We start from the raw sequence: 16,961 nt of genomic DNA on the forward strand, positions 1-16,961 counted from the left end.
TACACGTCCCATTTAGCAGATCATAAATAAAGACACTGCTAATGAAATGTCGCAGGATAAATGGGATCAGGAGGAGAAAGAAAGACATTCAAAAGGAAGTGATAGGCCTATTTAAAAAGAACAGTGGTCTGAGGTGGCAGGCGGAAAATATACAAGGCTGAGAATTGGACAAACAAGTTTAAATAGTGGTTTACACAAAGGGATCAGACTCATTGAAATGTGTGTAAGCCTCTGAAAAAAAAGAGAAGAACAAGTGAGGGTAGCAAGGAATTTAATGAGTTTAGCCTAACCTGAGCCTGCTGGCAAACAATCCATAGCCTAATTAAGGCTGTTATGATATTCTGAAAGAAACTCAGTTTGCAAGCAGGATTTTGTTTTTTATTTGTTTGTTTCTTTTTCTTTTGTACAGCAGCCTATATGCCTACAAAGAACTGATAATGAGATCTCAGTCCAGAAGATGCAGGCTAAAGCACTTCGTTTGCAAGCCTACAGAAGAAACGATAAATAGGCCTACTCCATTTCAGTAGATGGCGACATAGTGCTAGGTTTGCCAAATGTGTTAGAAAACAACAAACAGTTTCACAATGGCGGCCCCCTTGGCACGGATCAGTGAGAAGGTAACGTTAAGGTGTTCTTGTTGAGATTTAGATTCATTTTTGCATAAAATATATAGAACTACTGATTGTTGTTTAACTAAATATATGCTTTGGGGTAAAGACATTTTTCTCAATATGCTGCAGTAGCCTGCTGGTCATAGCCGCAACGTTAAGTTAGCAGCTAACCTCTTACCTAAATGTTTTATTAGGCAACTCGCAATGACGGGTCTTCGCTTTCTCCCACTCCCTCCCACTTGAGAACTCTGTTGCTGGGAATGTTTTACGCACTCTATGCAAAGGACTGAGCAGCCTATGCTGTTGTCTGAAATGCATCAATTTGTCCCCCTGCTGCTGATTCAGTTTGGCACAACTGTCTGGCTACTTTTTAAACTTATGTCATGTACCTTCTGTGCCCTAGTTGGGCCGCCGTGGCCTACTGGTTAGCGCTTCGGACTTGTAACCGGAGGGTTGCCGGTGTTGTGTGCCTTCTGGTTTTTCCCACCTACTGGTTTCCTTGCGCGTGCTCGCGTTGCTCACCACAGCTGCAGGAGTTGTCAAACATTCGCAAACAAGTTGTTTTCGGCGGATTTGAAGTCGCATTTCATATCTATCCCATGATCATTACACTACAATCACTCGTACAAAATACATGTAAAATAAAGGCTATAATTTTGCACTTTATAGCATTAAAATGGATTCGAACCTGCAATAAATACGCACACCTATGAACCAGACCGACCTATTCAGCGCATTATCTCTTTGAACCACTCCAATTCGCTGAAAACCGTCATCAATCACCTATTAATTAACCACACAAGCAACATTTTGTCTTGCATTAGGTGACACAAATGGTATTGCCTTTATCTTATAACTCCTTGTCTGAGCGACTATCAGGCCTATGGTTTTGAAAAGTCAAATGTTCCCTGACAAAGACATTCGTAAGAATGTTTATTGACTTGAAAAATACGCTAATTTTTGCAAACTCCCTTCATTCAACCCTTGAAAACATCGCGGTCTGGTGCGCTAAAATGTAGATCGTTTCTTCTGTCGTACCATTTAATTTCTAAGAATTTAGGTCTACTAGACTACTACTACTAAACCTACAATAACGTCATCACCAAATACATATTTTATTTTTATTTGATCAACCACAAAGAGTAGCATACTGTGCACAGTGCACTGACGGCCGTAAGCAGCCTAAGGTAACCAGTTGTTTTAGATGAAGGGCAACCACTTGTTTCAGATAGCCTGGACAACATGTTACCTGGGTGTTGCCTACGTTATTAATTGATGGTAGCCTACAATAGTTAATTGTATCGCGTAACAGCCAGGTATTAGTTGGCTCAAGGAGTAGGGAATCAGGCTGGAGAGAGTCGTGCATGTATTGCTTTTGCGGTATCGAATCCAGTTTAATGCTAGTTTTCAAAACATATATTTTTTTACGTCTTTTGTCCGAGTGGCTGTAATGTAGCCGAGCGCTCATGGCCTATATGAAAAGCGACTTCAAACCGCCTATAAACAACTTGTTTGTGAATGTCTGACAACTGCTGCAGCCCATGCACGCGCAAGGAAACCAGTAGGTGGAGAAACCAGAAGGCACACAACACCGGTTCGAACCCCGACCAGTAGGCACGGCTGAAGTGCCCTTGAGCAAGGCTCCCCGAATTCCAGTGGAATTTTGATTTGCGATGAGAATTCTCGGTTGTTGAATACTCGTTGATGTGCCGTGAGAAAGGTTAGAAATAGGCACCCACCAGGTAAACGAAATTGGATATTTCAGGCAGTAAAAGCCCCGGTGAGAACCAAACTAGATTTTGTTCAAATCTACATATGGCTACTAAAAAATGTAAGGTTCATTTATCAAATGTTAATTTAACTCATTGAATGCCAAGCTGTTTTCGGAAGCTTTGTCCTAGAGGGCCAGCAATCTAGACCATCGTTGATGATATTTGTACAGCCACAGCATATTCTGTGTTATGAACACATACAATGGCTCGTTTGAAAGGTGAGACTTTAAGCCAATGGTCCCCAAACTTTTTCTTCCGAGGGCCAGCTCATTATGCCTGGCTCCAAGAGCGGGCCACTCGGAGTAGTTCTATATCAGTAACCATAAATAGCTTAGTGCTGTGAACAACAGCAGTCTACCTTAGTTAAATATTATATTACATTTAATCATAGGCTATTGCAATTTAATACCATTGTTAGCTGTGTTTATATTGTCATCATGCCATATCAGTGTAAAATTAAATAGTACTAATAAAAAACGTTTGCATTCCTAAAAGTATTAGCAGTTAGTCCCAAAAGTATATTTTATTAAAAATGTGTGAACTCTGAATTCTGTGTCTTTGCATACACAGCTCAAGTTGTGAATATCCTACAAATAATTTAAAGTTCTCAAACTATGAGAATTTTATGAAGTGCTGAAGTGGTCTGAAATGACCACCATTCTAACTCTATGTATGAATTTGAACGAGTGAATAAAAAATAGAAATAATTATCCCAGAAAGTCCCAGAAATATGACTTGAATAGAAGTTAGTTAGTTATTAACAATTAATTGATAAACTTTTAAAGTACTTTGAGCACTGATGCAGTCAGCATAGGCCTCTTACATTGTTTGCAGCCTACATTTCATTCCGTTTTCGATGGCAAATGCAAAACAGCGCCAAAACAACTACCGGTGGACAAAAAGAGTATTACATGTGTACTGTTAAGACTCACCATAGAGAATGAATGGGGGAAATTGCGGAGGTTTTAGTTTGACGATGTTGTACTTTCGTGCGAGCCGAATGCTATATACTACGGACATGTTTTGGGGGGCCACCCAAAATGAGGTGGCGGGCCGTAGTATGGGGACCATTGCTTTAAGCTCTCAGTGGGTGCAAACCGTGTATTTCTACTAGGGCTGGGCGATATAGACACATTTCTGCCATCTAGTTTCCACTGGATTTTTTGATTGTCGGTGCCGTTTAAGTAGTATACTATAGACTATACTACTTAAACGGCACCGGAAATCAAAAAATCCAGTGGAAACTAGATGGCAGAAGTGTGTGGGCCAATCTGCCCAGCAGCTTTTTCTACTTTGTCACCTACAGAGTTTGACAGGTACGATCTTTCAAAACGCCATGTTATTTCCCATAGACATTTGACGACCGAAGGTTGGATGGATACGGAAGTTAGGAGGCGGGACTTATTCTGGAGAGGTCTATTGACCTCTCCAGAATAAGTCCCGCCTCCGTAACTTCCGTATCCATCCAACTTCCGTGCGTGGATTGTCTATGGAAAATAACATGGCGTTTCGAAATATCATACCGGTAAAACATCTGTAGGTAGCGAAGTTGAAAAAGCTGGTGGGCAGATTGGCCTACACACTTCTGCCATATAGTTTCCACTGGATTTTTTGATTGTCGGTGCCGTTTAAGTAGTATACTATAGACTATACTACTTAAACGGCACCGAAAATAAAAAAATCCAGTGGAAACTAGATGGCAGAAGTGTGTAGGTCAATCTGCCCAGCAGCTTTTTCTACTTTGTCACCTACAGAGTTTGACAGGTACGATCTTTCAAAACGCCATGTTATTTCCCATAGACAATCCACGCCCGGAAGTTGGATGGATACGGAAGTTAGGAGGCGGGATATATTCTGGAGAGGTCTATGGCTGAAAACTGTATCACGATATTCACCCCTTACATGTGACGTCACGTTTTGTTCGCGCCACAGCAAAATAGCCTAGTGGACGGCAAGAACACGAATCAAATCAATGGGTTGTAATGGGACATATCGCACAGCTAGGAGATTATAGTGAGATTACCGTAGTAATGCCCTTCCACGACTGTTGGCTTATTGTTTGGAATACAACAACATCCCATGTTCTTGCATAGATATATTTTGGTTTGTTTTCTTTGTGTTTCGGGAGTATTTCAACCACAATAAAGATCAGTGGCACAACCCCATGCTTCTCTGACGTGACGAAGCTAGCACGTTATTAGCAGCGGTTAGCTAACTATGCTAACGTTAGTTATCTACAAGTCTCCTCCAAGTGACAATCATTTTATATACAATGCTGTAAACAATTAACATCCTTATTTATCTTACTTACATTGAGTTGGCTGTGTGGTTTAATCCACAGATGTGGTGGAGCACTGTTTAGTTATGGTTTGCTAAAGGAGTAACCCTTTGTTTTAAAATAGTGGAGATCTGGGACGAGAGAATTTAATCTAATTTAACATAATTACAGAAAACGTAATCAAGATTGAAAGGCATTTTTCTGTGTATCGGTGTTGTGTTAATCCCACATATATAATTTGACTGTCCTTTTTAAATCACTCAACTCAATATCACTATAAAATCCCATAAAACCGGACAAATATCAAGGCTCCCAATACATTTCTACGGAGCCGTAAGGTGAAGTTGACGGGCCATGTCTGCCTGCACGGAGCTACTGGACTGCCATTGGCTCGTCTGCGTTCGATGGGCGGGGTTTTGCGAACGGTCAATTGACCGATCCCAAGCCCCTCCTCCCATTGTCAGTCCCATAGTTACTGTTGCTAAGTCGGACAAGTTTGCAGGAAAGTGCGAGAACGCGTGTTCAACACATGGGGACGCAGCACCCCCATTTAGCCTAGTGCAACAGTGTATGCTGGATTTCTGGGCGTCAAGTAATATTGATATATTCAAAAAACAGAGGTCAGAAAGGCCTTCAGTATGCAGAAGGACACATTCACAATGTCCGCTGTCATCAACGAGGTGGAACACCACAAATTGAGGACAAAAAAATCCGGTGTCGATGGAATGCATGTTAACTGGATAAACAATTAGCACGTTATCCCGAGCAGGTAGTTTACCTTATTTGCTGCAGATGTGACTCTGATTCAATAAACAGGTCTGTGCGAACATATGGTGTTGACGTGTCCATAAGAAAATCTAACCATATTTCGAGGATTAGTAAGACGGGACCAAGTGCTGCAGATCCAAGTTCACGCAACTTGGGAGAGTGACTAGCCTGTTAAGCAGCTCATGTTGGGGAGGTGGAGAGAAGCTTCTCTTCGGTAGGCCGAGAGTCTACTTATTTTTTTGAATGGCTGCTTTAGAAGGAAGAGTTCAAATAAACATGATACAAGTGTATTGAAAAGAACCCACTCCGAGTTCAAACCCATACCACGCATGGCTATCTGCAGTTTGCAGACGTGGTTTGTCTTGCACTAGACTTCATCATTATGCTATAATTAATTTAAACGTGGGCAATGTAGTAGGCTAGGTCTAATATTGGCAATTTCGAGACTGCATAGCCTATAGCAAGGCATAGTTTTGAATCAGCACATGATTCGACCTTTAGAAGACATTGTCTATCTCTCGTTCAGCCATAATGCATCGCAGTAGGCTAGTATTGCGTTTGTTGAAAAAATTATCATTAGCCTATTTCTGTCAACAGTCTTCTATCCCAAGTTAAACATGGCAATGCAGCAAAGCTGAAAGTATGTTCTTGATGTGTGTAAGGCGATACGTGATTGTAGGTGTATAGCCTTTTGCGCGTCTTCCAATCGTATGAATGTGCGAGTTCAGTTCCTGCAAGGTAGGTATATTTTTTTGCGTAGGCTTATGTTGTCGTTTCATCAGTGGAAACCAGATTTAGTTATGTTTTTGTGTGTAGTTATGAACACAAATAAAGGGAACATTTTCGTACACACTCAGATTTCTTTACTGAAAAGTAGCAGCCTATCCAAAGTTATGCAAAGTTAGGCCTATGTGTGTTAACGTTTTACACGGTCAGGATATCGGATGTCACTTCTACAAGTATCTCAGGCTTATCTTTGAACCTTTTTGAGCTCTTTAGTTATTTAGTTTCTTAGGCTACTCGCAAAAGAAGCATTATAGCCTTCGCATAACTGGCGTATTGTCATACAGAACGGACACTAGAAAATTCAAAATTGACCGAGGTTGACCGAGGTCCTCCGAAGTCCTCATTGTGACATAGTAAAAGGGGGCGGGGCTTGGGATCGGTCAATTGTGCACAGTAGTGTAACATTTATTCACCATATAATAATAAAGTTGAAGAGGCTCTGCAATGTAGGCTAATATGTTTCTGATTTTTGGCAGCACCATGTTTCTTACATGGCATGGCCCAGTGTCCTTGTAACATGCATGCAAGTCTATCTAGCACAGCTAACGTTATAATATCAGTGAATCACACTCGCCTCACGTTTAAGTTTGTCACCCAACAAAGCTAGATATGAGTTTTTATACATGTGTCTCCATGTCATACTGCAGTCTTTAAACGGATTGTAAATGATTGTAAATTAATTTAGGTCCATGGATCTCTAAAAGAGCCTCTTGTGCTGTAACTTTTACAGTCTTACAGCTACTGTACCATTGAATTTCTAGACAGCTCCGTTCTGAGCAAAGATTCTAGAATCTTTGGTTCTGAGTTTGACAGGCGTAGTAACAATAACTAGGGGGCGTGGCTTTTTGCAAACGGTCATGGTTATCTCGTCAGTGTATGAAGCACAGCAGCGGTTGCTATAGCAACCATAGACTCTGAACAGGACGGCAGACTACAAGCACTTAGGCAAAGTCTATGGCAAGATCTGAATGTAAACAGATAATACCGTTCAAAGGTTGTTTTTATTTCCTATTTCTTTTCATTCTTAAACTTAAAACATGTAAGAAGTAAGTTTATTCGCTGGGCAACGTACAAACTGACGAGTTACATTAGCCCTAGCACTATGAGCTACAGTGATATGACATTCTTAATGTTTTGACTATGTTTCAACTGATAAAAGCAAGACAAATAAAGTAACCAAATCGCTTTGCAATATTTTAGTCCAGAAATACTTATGGATGTTCATTTCCCATAATGTTAATTACAGTAGCCTAACGTTATACGACCTAACGTTATCTCCCCTTGCTGTTACCACCAGTTTTAATAACTTTACATTTGCGATCATGACCCATTTCATCTAACAACACCACTGGCATCTTTCTTTGACTATCAGACCTCAAACAGCAATACATTGAACTACAAAGATGTTATAGTAATGGTGTTCAGTTCATCATAATCATTATGACATAATGTAATTTGCCGTCCGTCTCCTATCTTTTTGCCGTCCAGCGTGGAAGCAGTCACGTGACTTAAGTCACGTGTCTGCAAGGGGTGAAGTATTTCATATCAGTCGATATCGATAATTATTGATTTTTTTTTAAATCTATTTCAGATAAGGACCAGAAGTGAAAAAAAGTTAAATTTAAACACTTTTTATTTTAAACTTAACCTTCCTCTGATTTGAATCACCTCAGTTATCAATCAAAGCAAACAGGGAAAAGAAATAGCAACACAATCATGAAAAACACTTAAATAAATATTTGTGCACATAAGTCTGAATGAGCAGCACTGGTTGAAGCCTGGAAATATTGTAAACAAAGTTATTTGCTAGTTTATCATAGTAAGTCTACTGGTTAGACTGTTCCCCATGTGTGTTTAAGTTTCAAATGAATACTTTTTCTCCTTGGGACAGGCCCGTTTGAGTCTTGGAAAATACTTTTCCATTTGCATCGGGATTGAGTTGATTAGAATTTAGCAGTCAATTTGAATGCAACAGTTTTGAACAAATTTGTGCAGCGTGCTAATGATGCTAACCGGATTTAATAGCAATTCAGTCGTCTTGCACGATTGTGAATGTTTGGATTACATGCGCATGCTGAGGAGGGATGCACCTAGAGAGAGAGAGCGCATGCGCACGCACACAGGGGGCAAGTCCTCATTGAGAGTCTGTGTTGAGGTAGGCCTACTTCTATCGTCTACTCTGGTAGAGTTGCATATACTAGCTACAATGCAAGATATATTTAGCCTATTTATTTATGGAAAACGTAAGGCGGGAGGTGTGTGTTGCTTTTAATTATTGAATGTTTTATCGAACATATTTTTATTGATATCGATTACATGTCTATTGTGATACATATCGCTATCGTTTTATCGCCCAGCCCTAATTTCTACACGCTTCTGTTCCTGAGAAATCGCAAGCTAAACAGTGGCTTTCATCAAAATCGCTGTTTTTTTTTTTAGAAATGGAGATATAACGTCTTTCATGAAATATGAAGTGTTGCCTGTAAAGCTTCCGGGAACTGACCTAACGAGACCTGGCGAGACTGCCACCTAGTGATAGACCCACGAAAATGGCCTGGTTTTGAGCTGACATGCATGCGTCACTGATTCGACCCAAAGTGGCAACGAGTTATGATAAAATGTCCAGATAAAATGTCCAGATTGTGCGTTTTCATCAGTTTTCGATCGTCATATATTTCATTTCCATTCATCACAGAGTTCCCAAAATCACATATAAGGTGTGTTAAGAGTGTCTAGTTTCGTAGTTTAAAAAAAAGCTAAAAACGTAATATTACGTTTTTGGCACTCAACGCATGGCACTCAATGAGTTAAAGTGTTAAAAAACATTGTTGTTTTAGAGTTTTCAAACGAAGGGGTTGGTAATTGGTGGTTTTACGATAACTTACTTGCGCCTGATATTTCATTCAAACTAAAACTAACAAACAGACAAACTTCAAACAAACAGATATTCCACATAAGGGGGCAGCCATATGGAGTGATGATTGTCTCAAAATGATTTAAATATATATAAAAGGATATATATGCATACATTTATAAATGTCCAAATACAAAATACAAATATAAAAATGTGACAAACAAATAAATAAACAAATTTATATAAATAAATGTGTTTTTGTAAATATATTTTCGAGATTTTAAATAAATATGCTTGACTTTGTATGTGAAATCTGCATTTGTGTCCAGTGTCTTCCATGTCGTTAATCCTGCTAGTCATAGACCACTTGACTGAACTGAACTAGGGAAAACAGCGTCGGAAAGATTCAGTTGCTATCAGTTGATAACAGACATGTTGTACAACACTGCCATCTGCTGGTTGTTCAGTGGAGGGTGTCTTCGCATTCAAATCTAGTGGCAATTATTGGTGGATCTTGGTGTGCAGTAGGAATGTCTCAAAATTACGTCATCGACATAAAAGCAAAAAGGAGATTCACAAATGCAGATTCCACATACAAAGTCAAGTATATTTATTTTCAAATCTCGAAAATATATTTACAAAGACACATTTATTTATATACATTTGTTTATTTATTTGCATGTCACATTTTATATTTGTATTTTGTATTTTTATATTATATTTTTTATATTTTATATTTGTATTTTGCATTTGGATATTTATAAATATATGTATATATCCTTTTATATATATTTAAATCATTTCGAGACAATCTTCACTCCATACGGCTGCCCCCTTATGTGGAATATCTGTTTGTTTGAAGTTTGTCTGTTTACAGCCGTGGCCTACTGGTTCACGCTTCAGACTTGTAACCGGAGGGTTGCCGGTTCGAACTCCGACCAGTAGGCACGGCTGAAGTGCCCTTGAGCAAGGTACCTAACCCCTCACTGCTCCCTGAGCGCCGCTGTTGTTGCAGGCAGCTCACTGCGCCGGGATTAGTGTGTGCTTCACCTCACTGTGTGCTGAGTGTGTTTCACTAATTCACGGATTGGGATAAATGCAGAGACCAAATTTCCCTCACGGGATCAAAAGAGTATATATACTTACTTATAGTTAGTTACTGAAAAAGTTAACGTTAGCCCACTAGCTAATTGCTAGCTAATTCTAACATGACTAAAGGCTTTGATTAACATCCCATTATGAAAACAATATTTTGAATAAATTCACGTTTTCAATTGGCATACAAAAGTACTGTAATTCTTACCTGGGATATGATGACAGCAGAGTTTGTACAGCTTACACATGCAGTCAGATGCATGACAGAAAAGTGATGGTTAAAGTCACTGGTGACTGGAGTTGAAAAGGGGCAAAGATTCTAGAGTGCTGCGCGAATTTGAATTTGATCAGGGGTGGGGGATGGGAATTGCTGTGTGTGCGCGTGCGCTTATCAACTGGCGATAAGCATCCATTAAAAACAATCGTGAAAATGATTACTGTTGGCATTTTAGTCTGTTATATTGAAATGGCTACCAAACTGATTGGTAGAAGTGTCAAAACAATAGTAACATTAGCCTAGTGGGCTAGTATTACTACTATTATTATTATTATTATTAACATTATTGGTTCTCGAGTTGGTTGATATGTGTCTGAAACTGACGTCCAGAAGACGTCTTTATTTGGACCAGAATGGACCGGCCAAACAAAGACCGATTTTCTATGTTTAATTTTGGTTGAAAGCATGGCCATAACGGACCGACTGGATTTAGCCCAGATATCAACGTCCAATGTGCTGGGGGAGGGGAATGTCGGCACCCAATTCACTTTTACTGTAGCCCAAGTCATGAGCAACAGGCAGATGCGAGACAGTGCGAAAAATCATCGCTTTATTCAATGGCCAATAGTTTAGACAATGCATGAGTCTCGTTCACTAACTTGCTTTGGCAGCAATCAGCAGACCGCAGAAGCATCTTCTCTCTTTTCCTCTCTCGCTAGGTGGCTGCTCGCTCTAAGTTGTTAAAGGAGCCACACCAATTTTAAAAAAGTCTCTGTACAGTAGGGTCATGTGGGATCATGTTTTGTTGCCCTATCAGATTTTACTAAGAGAGACAGTGCAACATAGTCTAGTTAATAATTTGTTTAATTAAGATATGGACACAGTGCTAGTGTTGATGCGTGTTTTAGGCAGAATTGTTTGTTTATTTTTGTTTGAAATAGCCTGCTATTATATATTTTATTTAATACTCATTTATTTATTTTAGGCATATTGTAACAATCAGAGCAGAGGAGAAAATTCATTGCAATTTTATTCTAGTTATTTTGTGGTACAAATATCGGTATCAGTACTCAGTATCGCAAGTACAAATATGTAATATACTTGTACCGGTTTGCAAAAAAGTGGTATCGGGACATCTGTAGTTTTCACTATAAATAAGGGTAGCGCGTGGGGACATGATATGCTTGACCACATCAGTAAGCCACTCTAAAACATTGAAAAAAGTGTCGATTAAAGAGAGATATTAACTCAACTCCTTATAGGTGCTTTCCCTCCTGAGTGTCAGGTGACTAGAGATACATTCATGGGGCATGTTCAGAAGGATTTTCATCAGAGTAACACGGGAGGACGCTAAACTCAGGGACAGAGCATATTTCAAGATTTAAGATATTAAAACATATTTTTAATTTAACAAATTGTGGTAAGATGTTTTAGTTATTTTCAATAAAAGTTAAACACATGGAAATTGTTTGATTTTTATTACTTATATTTACAACTGAAGTTGACAATACATGACTGGGGACATGGCATTTTAGAGTGCATGTACCACAGTCAGAGTAATTATTGTTGAGTTGAGTTAATAAACCCTAAGGACATAAACCTTGTTTTACATAAATGTGTTTCATTTTATAAACAAGCTTGAAAAAATTAAGTATCAATCAATTTTTACCCAACTTATATTTGATCATGTCATGGGGACACAAATGGCACCATTTGCTAAGAATAACCCATAAAACAGATAATGCAGGGTCATTCCATGTGAAAGCAGTACATTATCGGGGTATCATGTACATGGTACCTCTCAGATTTAGCTGAAACGCTGTGAAAATATGCCTTAGTATGTTACCAAACGAGGGAATCTGAAGTTTCAGGTCAATATCTCAAATGGTTTGCCCGTGGCGTCCATTTGAATTTCGGGTGCCACGGCCCTAATTGACACATTGGAATTTCACATTTCATCTTTTGGCATTTTTGGAAGCCCATAACATCTGTTCTAATAGTGGTAGAAGGCTGGAAACTGGTGTTGTAGTTCATTGTAGCCTGTACTACACAATTCAGGCAGAATCAACATTCCTTACTGTTTGGGTGAGCGGTGGGTCACCAAAGTCCTAAAAAAGAGGTGACTTTTTTTGGAACCCCATATTTGGACCCCCAAATGACGATGTGGGCACTTGATGATCCTAATGGGATTTATACCAGATAAAGATTCATATTTGTTCTTTCTTTTAATGAAATAAAACCTTTGACTATGAAGCTCTATAATATGAATTTTATTCTTCATAATGCACCATTTTGGACATTGTTTCCAGAAGTCTGGAATGTAGATCAGGGAGTTTAGTGATGATAAAGCATGAAATTAGTGGATATTGGTATTATGCTCAGTGATGTCAAACAATTAAATACTGAGACTGTCAGGGATTAACCCCTTATCCCCCATGAAAGAGACTGTCATCAAACTTTTAAAGAACTAAACACAGGGTTCCTACGCAGTATGGAAAACCTGGAAAAGTATGGAATTTGATTTTAGTTATTTCCAGGTCTGGATAAGTATGGAAAAAAGAAACAAGGGTATGGAGAAATATTTGTATTTCCAGACTATTGCATCTACAGTACTAATCACTTCACTCAGGTCATAATGAACCATTCACTGTTGTAGCTTAACTCTCAGTCCACATCATCAAGATACAATTGAATGGGGGTCCTCAAAAAAAAACCTCTCCCACAAGGGGACGCTGGTACCAAATCGAGAACCCCTGTTCTATGCACGTGCCCTATACCATTGTGCACTGGTATGTTTGCGTAGCTCTGCTATTTTCGGCTAAAACACTGGTAGACTTTTTTGATTTTGTAAAAATTACCAAGACATGGATACTGCATTATCTGATAAACTGTTATTGCAAACAAATAATACTGTTTACGGTGATTTCTGAGGCCTCTGCCAGCAGTGCACTAGTCTCCAACATATGTAGGCTATACTGTATCTACAGAGAACTAAAAATGTGGGTGCACCTTCCAACACAGCACTTCCCCAATGAAAAGTATCCAACAATGGGCAAGTGTTTTCTGAGGGCTAACAAATTAATAATAAACATTATTATACAGCTCCTCACAATGCTAGTAGAACACTCCATTGACAATGTCTAGAATATGGTCAGAAAAATCTACCGAGAAGTTTGAAAATTTGAGTATGGAAAAAGTATGGAATTTTTAAATGGAAAATGTGTTGGAACCCTGTAAACAACAACAATACTACAAATATACAAACATCCTCACATGGCCATCGGACCGAAGACAGATCTCCTATGGGGTGCCATTGATCTCAATGGGGCATTTTGCCCATGTTCAGGGTGGAAAATAAAAAAGAAAGATTTGCATAAGACAAGTCAAATTGGTGTTTTCAAAAAGAAGTGATCATGGAGAATAAAGAAAAACATATTTAAAAAATCTTTGTATATTCCCACAAGGTGTTTGGGTGCTCTGAAAATGAGAACCAAAATTATTTTTCAGACTTGTGAGGTCTGCTGTTCAGACCCTGAAGGGATTTCTTTTCTGTTTTTTTTGTGAGAGTGTTTCTACTTATCTCAATAAGGAATAAATCAAGAGCCTATGGTGAGTACAAATATGTCTTCTGAAGGCCTAAACAGAGCCCAGCCAAAAACTCCAATAAAATTTTTATCAACTTTGAGGGACAGCTATGACCATGCAGGATCATCCTGACCAAACATGATGATTTTGCTAAATACTATTCCTATTTATGTACCAGCATGCATGAGCCTCCTACATGGTTTAGTTCTTGCTCTATGGTCTTGTGAACTTTGACAAAAAAAAGAGGCCGAACAAAATTGACACCCCCCTCCCCCATAAAACTGGCTGCATCTTGCAAAGTATTGATCTTACTTAAAAGACATTTTACAGTGTGTCTCCTGGGTAACATAGGTACACCTGGTAATTTTTTCAGAATTTTTTGAGACCTAAGTGCGTGGGCCCTGGTTGAATTGACAGACAACATCCCAGGTCGTGCACTGAAGGACTGCGCTGAGGAGCTTAAGGATGTCTTCACAGACATCTTTAACACTTCCCTGAAGCAAGCCATCGTCCCGTGTTTCAAAGCTGCCACCATCATACCCGTGCCGAAGAAAACTGCTCCATCCTGCTTCAATGATTACCGCCCCGTGGCACTGACACCCATCATCATGAAGTGCTTTGAGCGGCTTGTCATGTCACACATCAAATCCTTCCAGTTTGCATACCAAGCCAAACGGTCCACAGAGGATGCAATCTGCTCTGCCCTCCACCCAGCCCTCACCCAGCCCTCACCCACCTGGAAAAAAGAGACTCATATGTGAGATTGCTGTTTATAGACTTCAGTTCTGCATTCAGCATCACACTGAGCACGGGGGCCCCCCAAGGCTGCGTGCTCAGTCCGCTGCTCTTCACCCTGCTGACGCATGACTCCACTGCAACCTACAGCAACAACCACATAGTGAAATTTGCTGATGACACAACTCTGGTGGGTCTCATCACCAAGGGCGACTAGACTCAATACAGGTTGGAGGTCGACCTTCTGACCACGTGGTGCAGGGACAACAACCTCCTGCTGAACGTCACCAAGACCAAGGAGATTGTTGTTGACTTCCGGAGAGGTCACACCCAACACCTGCCACTGACCATCGACGGTGCTGTGGTGGAGAGAGTGAGCAGCACCAAATTCCTGGGGGTGCACATCAGTGAAGACCTCTCCTGGACCACCAACACTGCATCACTGGCAAAGAAAGCTCAGTGCCGCCTGTACTTCCTGCGGAAACTCAGGCGAGCAAGTGCTCCACCAGCCATCATGACCACATTCTACCGAGGCACCATTGAGAGCATCCTCTCCAGCTGTATCGCTGTGTGGGGCGGAAGCTGCACTGAATACAACAGGAAAGCCCTGCAGCACATAGTGAACACAGCTGGAAGGATTATTGGTGCTTCACTCCCCTCCCTGAAGGACATTTACACCTCCCACCTCACCTGCAAGGCGACCACAATTGTGAGTGATGCAAGTCACCCCGCTCACAATTTGTTTGATCTACTGCCCTCTGGGAAGAGGTACAGAAGCCTGCGCTCCCGCACCACCAGACTCACCAACAGCTTCATACACCAGGCTGTTAGGATGCTGAACTCTCTCCCCCCTCCACCCTCAGCTACATAACATCCTGGACTTTTGGACCCAATATGTCTTGTCTCCACAATGGCTGCCTTGCACTACTCCACTTGCACTACTCCACTTGTACACTTGCACACTTTGCAACTTGTTGTTGTTGTCCTGAAAACACTTCTGAACACACTTCTGCTGCTCTTACATAACTTGCACCACTATGCCACTTGCATACTTAGGTCAAACAGAACTACCTCAGCCATTTATTGGCCTGACTTTTGCACTATTATATTGGCTGTCTACTGTATGCACAATTGCACAATTTCAACCAAATTTTGCTGCTCTTATTTCTTCATTGTATGTGCCTTATTATTTTTACTTTTTATATTGTTTACTTGAATGTTATGTTTGTCTGTGGACCTAATTGGTAAAATATGTCTTGTCTCCACCGTGGGATAGTAGGAAACGCAATTTCGATCTCTTTGTATGTCTTGACATGTGAATAAATTGACAATAAAGCAGACTTTGACTTTGACTTGGAATTGACGTGGAATGACCCAACACTGATTTAAAATTAAAGCTTAATAGCATAGGCCACATCCCGCCTATAAACTATTATATGTAGGCCTATATTTGATGTCAATACATTGTAGGTGTGTAGTCTAATTGAGTTCGGTATAATTGAGTGTCTGTCACTTTAAGACGTTCGTGAGGGAGGAAGGTTTTAACACGGTTAAAAGGCTACTGATATGTGTGGATGCGATTCATAAAGTTTTATATGTAAACTTAGTAAACTTGGCACAAAAAGTAAGGACATTTGTGTTTGGTAGATTACTTCTCTGTGGTAACAATGCTTTTTACATCTTTATACATCTTATACCGTTGGAAAGCCTGTTTAGTTCCCTTTCAAATGATGCCCCAAGGAACATGCACTTGTGGGATGAGCAGCAGAGCTGAATATGTGGGGTTGCGCCCATGACAATTGTGCCAAATCTTCTCTGCCAGTGCCAAACAGCTTATTCTGCCATTGACTCGTTTGGTGGATTGGATGATTGAAGTTTGAAGAAACAAGACATATTGGCAATTCAACAATTTATTCATTTCACAAACAGGAGCCTCCGTAGTGTGTGGAAGAACCATACACACAGCCACAACTGCCTGGCACCTCCTTCTCATGCTGGTCACCAGCCTGTTCACACACTGCTGTGGGATGGCATCCCATCCCATGAGTCCAGAATCTGGACTCATCACTGAACATAACGTGCACGTGTTGTTGACACCAGTGCAAACGGGCCTGATGGTGAAGGGCAGTCATGGCAAGACTCCTGGCTGCCCTATGAGACCGGAGATTGGCTGCGTGGCTGCTTGAACAAATTATGCGCAAAAAACGCACTCCCGCAGTGAAATTTAGGCCCTGGAGAGAGAAAAAAATAACTTTAATCT

At 40.2% G+C, this 16,961-nt stretch overlaps 1 protein-coding gene across 1 annotated transcript in view; it reads left to right on the forward strand.

The window, feature by feature from the left end:
* The first annotated feature begins 531 nt into the window (after positions 1-531).
* acadsb (acyl-CoA dehydrogenase short/branched chain) overlaps positions 532-16,961 on the forward strand; it is a 111,793-nt gene continuing 95,363 nt past the window's right edge. Inside the window, exon 1 of the mRNA XM_076298712.1 lies at positions 532-617. Within this exon, the coding sequence (XP_076154827.1) occupies positions 585-617 (33 nt within the window). The 5' untranslated portion in view covers positions 532-584. The remainder of the gene's footprint in view (positions 618-16,961) is intronic.

This window comes from Alosa pseudoharengus, unplaced genomic scaffold (assembly GCF_046254945.1).
Source record: "Alosa pseudoharengus isolate Yale_2024_CS ecotype anadromous, Long Island Sound unplaced genomic scaffold, YU_APseudo_1.1 YU_APseudo_1.1_scf_21, whole genome shotgun sequence".
Lineage (NCBI taxonomy): Eukaryota > Metazoa > Chordata > Actinopteri > Clupeiformes > Clupeidae > Alosa > Alosa pseudoharengus.